The sequence below is a fragment of the Quercus robur genome, chromosome 8 (genome assembly GCF_932294415.1).
Source record: "Quercus robur chromosome 8, dhQueRobu3.1, whole genome shotgun sequence".
In the NCBI taxonomy this organism is placed as follows: Eukaryota; Viridiplantae; Streptophyta; class Magnoliopsida; order Fagales; family Fagaceae; genus Quercus; species Quercus robur.
The window spans coordinates 12,507,218-12,515,691 of record NC_065541.1 but is presented as its reverse complement, the minus strand read 5'-3'; the positions used below and the strand labels follow the sequence as shown (position 1 = coordinate 12,515,691).

The 8,474-nt window shown below is 42.7% G+C and overlaps 1 protein-coding gene across 1 annotated transcript; it reads right to left on the bottom strand.

Moving 5' to 3' along the window:
* Positions 1-332: 332 nt before the first annotated feature.
* Positions 333-1,565, bottom strand: LOC126695867 (uncharacterized). Its single transcript, XM_050392665.1, has one exon. It carries the CDS (start codon positions 1,563-1,565, stop codon positions 333-335), a length of 1,233 nt encoding a protein of 410 aa, XP_050248622.1.
* Between the last annotated feature and the right edge of the window lie 6,909 nt (positions 1,566-8,474).

Here is an 8,474-nt window from a genome sequence, read left to right as displayed (position 1 = left end):
CAATTTTTGACCTCCTCTTTCACAGCGTCTGCCTGTTCTTTCGACGGTCGCTGAGGAGGCTGCTTCTTAGGCGTTATAGCCGGGTTAACATTAAGGTGATGGCAGATGAAATCTGAGTCAACCCCAGGGGCCTCGTAGGGGTCCCAGGCGAATACGTCCACGTTCTGTTGGAGAAAATCAATTAGTGTTGACTTCTTTTGGGGCGGTAATTCTGAGCCGACCTGAAAAAACCTCTCTGGGTCTGATCCGACGAGTACTTTCTCCAAATCCTCACAGCTCACCTCCATGGCTGGTCCTCCACCACCCGAAGCTGGAACCGGGGTCATTAATTGCTATAAGCGGTTCTCAGCTGAGGTGGAAGGTTCACTATTTGGTCGTCGTAAGATTACGGACACCATGCATTGCCTGGCCATGGTTTGGTTCCCTATTATTTCTTTGACTTGACCTGCTGACGGATACTTCACTTTTTGGTGCAAAGTTGATGGCACAGCCCCTAGTGCATGAAGCCATGGTCGGGCCACGATAGCTGTGTAGGGGGAGTACGCATCTACCACAATGAAGTTCACCTCCACCACGTCTGAGTCTGTTTGTACAGGCAGCCTAATCATGCCTTTCGGGGTGACGGTTTTTCCTTCAAAACTGACTAAAGGGGAGTCGTATGGCGACAGGTCCTCTGGCTTCAAGTTCAATCCTTTATACAAGTCAGGATACATTACTTCCATAGCGCTGCCTTGATCAACCAGCACTCTTTTCACGTCATAACCTCCTATTCTGAGCGTGACGACTAGGGCATCATCGTGGGGTTGAAGGGTTCCTTGTTTGTCCTCATCCGAGAACCCGATTAAGGGCGTGGCAATTACTCTGGCTCTCTTGGATTTCCTGTCGTCTGGCTCAGTCGGGAACCTGCCCACTGACATTACTCTGAAAGGGCTGGAACCGGTCCTTCCAGGTGCGACAAGAATGACATTTATTGTGCCAATGGGTGGCCTCAATGTACTTTGTCTGGTTTCGATATTTGACTGTTCCTGCCATCCTTCAGGGCGATGCAATAGATGCCTCAACTTCCCTTCTTGGGCAAGCCGGTCCAAATGGTTTTTCAGATTCCTGCAATTATCAGTGGTGTGACCTGGCTCTTGGTGGTACGCGTAATATAGATTCTGATTACATTTCGAGGGGTCACCTGCCATCCTGTTTGGCCATTGAAAGAATGGTTCGTCCTTTACCTTCTCTAGGATCTTGTGTAGTGGTTCTCGGAACACAGCATGAACCGCTGGTGCCCTAGTAGAACCAGACTGTTCCGAGTAATCTCTCCTCGGCTTGTTACTGCTGTTAAAGCGGTCCAACCTGAAGTCCCTCCTTTCCTGAGGGACAACCTTCGCTTTACCCTTCCCCATCTGTTGGTCCTCCTTGACCCTTTTGTACTTATCAATTATGTCCATGAGTTGGCGCACGCTAGTGACCGGTTTCCCAGTCAGGGATTTCCTTAAGCCATGCTCCGTCGGTAGGCCCCTCTTGAACGTACTGATGGCGACATCGTCGTAGTTTCCCTCTATCTCATTATACATTTCTCAGTACCTGTCTGAATAGGCCTTCAGTGTTTCTCCTTCTCGCATGGACAAGGATAGGAGGGAATCTAGGGGCCGAGGGACTCTGCTGCTGGTGATGAAGCGGGAACCAAAAGCCTGTGTTAGCTGCTTAAAGGAATTTATGGAATTGGGCTTAAGGCCATCAAACCATCTCATCGCTATAGGTCCCAGGCTAGACGAAAACACCTTACACATTAACGCCTCGTCTTTGGAATGGACAGCCATCCTCTGGTTAAATTGGCTTACATGCTTTACTGGGTCAGTCCGACCGTTGTATATGACAAATGTTGGTTGATGGAACCGCCGAGGAAGCTTTGCCCCCTCTATTCTACGCGTGAAAGGCGACTGGGAGATGCGATCCAGGGCCTTGCTCATGGCATTGTTGGCTAGGCCTTGGTAAGATGGGCTTTTGTGGCCGCGTTTGCGAGGTCGCTCTTCCTCGTAGGAAAAAGTCTCGCTTGGGGGGGTTCTCGATCTCCGCCTGTATTCATTATCCTCATCACTGCTAGTGTCCGAGTCGGGTGAAGGGTGTTTTCGCTGCGCTCGGCGCAGCTTCTTCTTCAAATCATCAATTTCTTGCTGTAAAGCCTTTCGATCGTTTTGCTTATGGGATGCATGACCTTTCCCTTTCGAGCGGCTCCTACTCGTGTGAGAGGTGTTCACATTGCCTTCTCGTTGCTTGTCTTGGTCTTTCTCCCGTTCGAGATTAAAAAATTGTCTTGCCGTTGGGAATCTGCACGTTCGGTTTGACGCGAACTTGATCCTTCCATTTCTTACAGTTTCACTTGTCGAGACACAAGTTCTCCCCATAGACGGCGCCAATTGTAGGGTTTGTCTTTAGGGTCCAGGCCCAACAGGTAAGTGATTCTGGCCCAAAGAACCCTAGACAATGAATTTATAGAGAGTGGGTTACAGAACTAGGGCTGGACGAAGTGAACGTTAGTTAATTGTATGCCATGCAGCAGTTTGAACGTAAGAATATCTCCTTAAAGTCCACAGGATACTCGGTCCGAGGAGACGTATGGGTGCACCTCTAGTTCTGATCAAAGACTATTGCCTTCCTCTCTCTTTCTATATCCTTTTTGTTTTCCAATTTCCGATCCCTTCTTCATGGGGATTTCCTTCTCTTATATAGCCTCCTTAAATTGATAAGAGCCTTACACTTGTTAACCATCTGGACCTTCACTTGAGTGCCTGTCCCATCGGACATCCACCTTATCTTTCTGTGAGTTGCATTGGCCAATGTAACACTGTTCGCCTGTCTTCTCCACATTAATGCGGCTGGAAAAGTAGCTTCCTTGCATTTAATACGGCAGTTGTGGTTTCCCCCTGGTCGTCTTACATTTTCTTCCTTCTTCCTCTTTGTGAGGCTCACCCAACTACCCAAATTTGTTTAGGATGATTCTTCACTGTGGATGGGGCGCACATTGGGCTCGTATTTGGTGTGTCCGAGGAGACATTCCTCCTCGGACGTCTTTTTAAATAAGTTGGGCTCAACAGGGTTGGGCTGGAAGTCTTTTGGTCCCCCTTTGCCATTTTGGTCATGGTTGGACTCCGTGCGGGGCCCAAGGCCCATTGTTGACTTGAGAATTTTACCCTTACAATAGCTATAAGAAAGAACAATAATCGAGAGAGAGAGAGAAAGAGAGAGGGAGAGAGAGTACTCATAGTGTTTGGGTGGAAAAAATATGGATTGAATGGAATAAATAATATCAAATTTATATAAAATAAGTTGGGGAGAAGAAGAGTCAAAATATAAGAAAGGAAATGATGAAAGAAGTTTAACGGTAAAGTAAAGAGTAGTAGGGAGATGAAGAAGCAAAGAGAGAGGAGAAAGGTTGGAGGAAAGGAAGAAGAGTTTTTTTTTGTTAGAATAGGAAGATGAAAAGTTTAAAAATACAATTTTTACAATTAGTTGAAATTAGAAAGAAGAAATTGAAAAGTTGAAATCAATTTGAGTAGTTGAATATAATCAAACATTTGCATCTAATGAATAGTAACGTTTGTAATGAATAGTCAAACATGTGCATATATTTACTAAAAAGATAATGAATCATTCAATTTTAACAATTACTTGAAAGTACCACCGCGCACCCTTGGTGTGGTGATCACTCTACAAGTATAAATGCTTGTGGGGTGTAGGAGGCAAGCGACAAGGTTCAAGTCTCTAGGAGGGAGCTTCGCACATGTATACACTTAGATTAGATTAGAGTAGAATTCTATCTTGTATAAAATAAATAAATAAATAAATAAATAAACAATTACTTGAAAGTAGAGAGAAGAAAATGAAAAGTTGAAATCAATTTGGGTAGCTAAATAGTCAAATATTTGCATTTAAAATAAATGGATGGTAAAATGTTGAATAGTAATGGAGTGTATCAACTGGTTTGTCCATGAACTATATTTAATTAAATCATATAAAATAAAATATAAAAATCATCAAGGAATTTTTTTTTTAAAGGATGACATGGCTAATGAGGTGGCTCAATAGGAGCATATTAACATTAAATTCTACGTTGCAACTTTTAGAAATGGGGGTAAGCTACAGACAAAGGGTGCCGTTCAGAGGGCACTGGGGGCGGAAGCATAAATAGGTTACAAGTGTAGTTCTAGTACAAGTGTAAACTAGGGGGGAGGAGAAGAGAGCCATTCTGATTACAGAGTATTTCTGAGTACAAAGTAAAAGAGCTCTGGAAGAGAGGTCTAAGTGTATTTTAGCCTAAGCCAAATTTTAGCCTCCTCAAGACTGAGGCCAAGGATGTCTTTTATAGCTGGAGGGAGCCTTGGATCCATTCAGGAGACTGCTTGAATCACAGAAGGTGAGATGCTTTTACTTCCAGGTGAATATCTTTTCAGCCGAAAGCAATAGTAACTTCAATGATTCTGCTGGGGTACTGTAGAGTGAACAGTAACTGGTCACTATTTATGAACAGTATCTTGTCCCCTTGCTTTTCTGGAATAGTAACTCTGCATAGTGTTCTGGACTGTGCAGTGAATAGTAGCTTGCTGGCAGCTCTGCTAGTGTGGGTACTGTTCATGGAATAGTAACCGGATTTGCAGAGGTGATTCTTGAGCTTATCTGGGCTTCTGGAGCTGTTCTGGAGCTTCCGGGAGCCATTCTGAAATGCTTAATCAGTATCATGGCCAAATGGATAACCATCATAGGGATCCCATGGAGGGTCATAGTCATAGTTGTGCTCATGATACTTGGCAAATTTGTCACAAAGGCCGCAGTACATGATAGGTTCATAATCTGCTTGCTGCAGTACTAACTGTCCGGGCTCAATGTAGTCAATCCTTTCGGTATGGAGAGCTTCAGAATACGGCCTGGTGGTAAACACTGTAATTCTTCCAGTATTTCCAACAAAGTGGTAGGTCTGCCAAAGTTCGCTGGTGACATCTAAAATCTCATTGTTGAAGTAACCTCTCCAGTAACTTGCAAGAGCTTCGGGGTCTTCATTATGGAGATAAGAGTCTCCTTCATACCAAGGACCATTATGGGTGTACCCATTGATGAGTACCAGATGATGCGCAGGTTGGATGTCCATCCAATTGCTTCTGTCCCATTGTGGGAGAGTACTCCAGCATCTGATGGAGGCAAATGGACTTTTGATCTTTGAGACAACCTGACGGACGATCTGTGGGAATTGGTTGATCTGTTCATGGCTTGTTAGCTTGATGAACCGGACGAACCCATATTCAAACATCTGTGAAAGCCAGCTTAGATCTTCTTCAACGGACCAATCTTCGTAATTGATTATTAGACCGGGGAAGGGATGTTTCTTCTCATAGATCCTGTGACTGCTTCCAAAGTACTTTTCCCAGGTTGACAAGATGAAGGCAGTATCAGCATCTTCTGATTCTTCACCATAAACTGGAAAATGAGTAATGACCATGATTTTGAAATGCTTGAACCATAGGTCACATGATTCAGACATAGCCTTGCTTCTAAATATACGTTCCTGTATATCAGAAGGCAAGTTGGCAACAACACTTCTTAGCTGGTTTTGAGTCTTAAGACTTAACCTAGCAAAATCGGTGCCCATAATAGTCGTTTTATCCATTGAATGGATATCCTCTTTGCCAAAGAGTTGACTAATAGAATTTCTCCCAATCTCGATTTCTGCCTCAAGGTTTACTAGGTGCAATTCTAGTGCTCTGAGGGTTCTTTGGAAAAGGCGATTGTTGTTTTGGGTAAAGGCTTTTTGAAGATTATCGAGGATAATTTTGATGGAGGGTGGAAGTCCTGTATATACTCCATTTGTAAATTGAAAATTCCTGGATAAAACTTCATGTAAAGTAATAGTTCTATTACCACCTGAAAATGTTATTTGAAGCGAAACATGTTCTAGAAGGGATGTTACTTCCCTGGGTTCTGAACCAGAAGAAGCGCCTTCATGCTTTCGAGAAGGAGAACCCTGAACAGGGGCTTTCCTTTGTTCCTGCTTGAAGAAGCCATTTTCCACTTACTAGTGGGGGTAGAATAAAAAGAAACTTGCTTTTCTTCCTGCCATGTTTTAACAAAATGGTTAATTTTTGAAACATATTTGTTAAAATCATGAGATGTCATGGAGCAAATTCTTTTATATGCAATGTGATGAGATGATAATTTCTGAGGTTTATGGAGACTCAATGAATTATCAAATATGGTGGATGGTGCAATTTGATTAAGGTTCTTTGCTTGATTTGGACCAAATGAGGGAGTTTTGACATTGATGAGGTTAAGATTTTTAGAAACAGAAACTTTTTGGAGACTCTCAATCTCTTTAGGTTCTGGGTTTCTAAGAAACTTAAACTTGACTGGTTGGTCAAAAGGATGGGTAGTGATTCCTTCACTATCTGTGGTGAATGGATATAACAGACACATGAATGGGTTTCCGAGGATGACTTTATCTGTTATATTCTTGACAAGAACAAAGGTGGTTTTGAAACACGCATTGTCTTGGCAAACCTGTGCTTCTGGGATTTTGAATTCAATCTGCATCTTCCCACCACTTGCGGAGGTTAACCTTTCTCTGGTCTTCCGGAAGTATTTAGAGGGGATGATTCCTTCTTGGATGCAGTTGAGATCAGCGCCTGAATTTATTAAGGCAACTACCTCGAATTGAAAATCCTTACCTATGACAATCCTGACTTTGGAATGCCATTTCTGGAAGTTAATTCTACTGATGGTCTGTAAGAACGATCCATTGGATGGTTCAGGTTCCATATCTACAGTAGGGTTAACTGTTTCATCTGCTTCATCATCAGAAGGGTTTTGTAATGAGATTCTGTCCTCATTGCCTTGATGAGAAGTATACTCTAGGTTTTTAACTCTTAAATCCATGAGACCATGATCAACCCTAAGGATGGTTAGTTCCTGCTTAAGGTTTCTCATTTCTGCTTTGTGATCCTTGATCTCTTTCTGGAGATCTTGGATGGTGATCTCTTTCTTGGATTTGGTAAACCTATTGGAGATTTTTTCCAAGTCAACTTTGGGTTCTTGGAACCTAGGTTTGGATGTACTGGCTTCCTTGACTAGGGTTCTGTGGAACTCACTAAGTCTCTGAGCTTTCTCTTCTGGGTCTTTGATCTGTTCTATGAGATCTAAAAGCAGCTCTTCTTGCTTAGAAAGAATATGGACAGTTTTGTTTCTACAACAACTATCCTGGCAGGCTAGGATTTCATCTGTGTCACTAGAGGAACTAGAAGATACTCTAGAGGTTTTAGAAGATGTCCTAAACAACTGACGTTTCTCTTGGTCACTGGAATCACTGCTTAAGTGATCGAGTTCTAAGAGTTTGAAGATTTCTTCCTTGTTGGTTTGGTCACTAATGAGGGTATTGATAAGGGTTTTAGCCTTAGCTCTACACTCTTTTTGGAAATGACCTTTCTTTCCACACTTAAAACATGTTCCTGATGCTTTAGGTATGAATTTACCTGTGGGTTGGGATCTGCCTTTCTTATAGAAATCATCAGTTTTGAACTTCTGTCTTCTATAATGTTTGGAGGCAGGTTTCTTCCTATGGGACTTCTCAGAGGGTTCTTCACCTCTGTGTTTGGATTTCCTTTTGGGGATGATTGAAGGTAAGCCATATTGAGTACAGAAATTCCCTATTTCGTACTTGGCTTTGCTCTTGTTGGCTTGGCTTTGGATTTTGAGATCTCTACACATTTTCATTCCTTCATTTCGGATTGTGCTTAAGATGTCTCCATAGGTTAGGTTATCATAATCTATGACACCTAAGGAGCTGGCAAGAGTTTCTTTGACCTTCTGTCCAAACAGTGTGGGTAAGCCATTGATAAACTTCTCCTTCCAAAATGGAGAATTACAATCGCTTCTATGCATGACACGGGTGGTGAACACATCCTTGTACCACCGGTATTCTCCAAGGTTTTTACATCTAAGGTTACTCAACTGGTCGTAAATCCTAGATGTGATATTGCTGGGTTTGCCTATGAAGTGTTTCATGATCGTGTAGATCAGGGTATTGACTCCATCGGGAACGCCTCTTCCTATGCGTTCGTCAAAGATAGGGTTCTCATCCTCATTTTTTGAACAGCATGCTTAATATCTTCCTTGGAAGCTGCTGTCATACAGTTGTTCCACCAATGCAATAGTTTCCCAGTGAATCCTAAAACAATGAGCTCTACAACCTCAGTATTTGGAATACCATCATTTAGATAGTTATTGGCTACCATGGTTATATGCTGGATTTTGTTTTGGATTTCTTGTTCAGCTAAGCCATCTATGTTCCATTCATAGAGCTTACCACTGGATACTGTGAACTGCATGGTTCTTTCCTCAAACTGGAGGTCAGGGGGTGTGGGTCTGGGATACCAATTCTTGGTAAGGCTAGTTGGGGTTACCTTAGGTTGGTAAAGCCTATTCACCTGTAATCCTCGAAA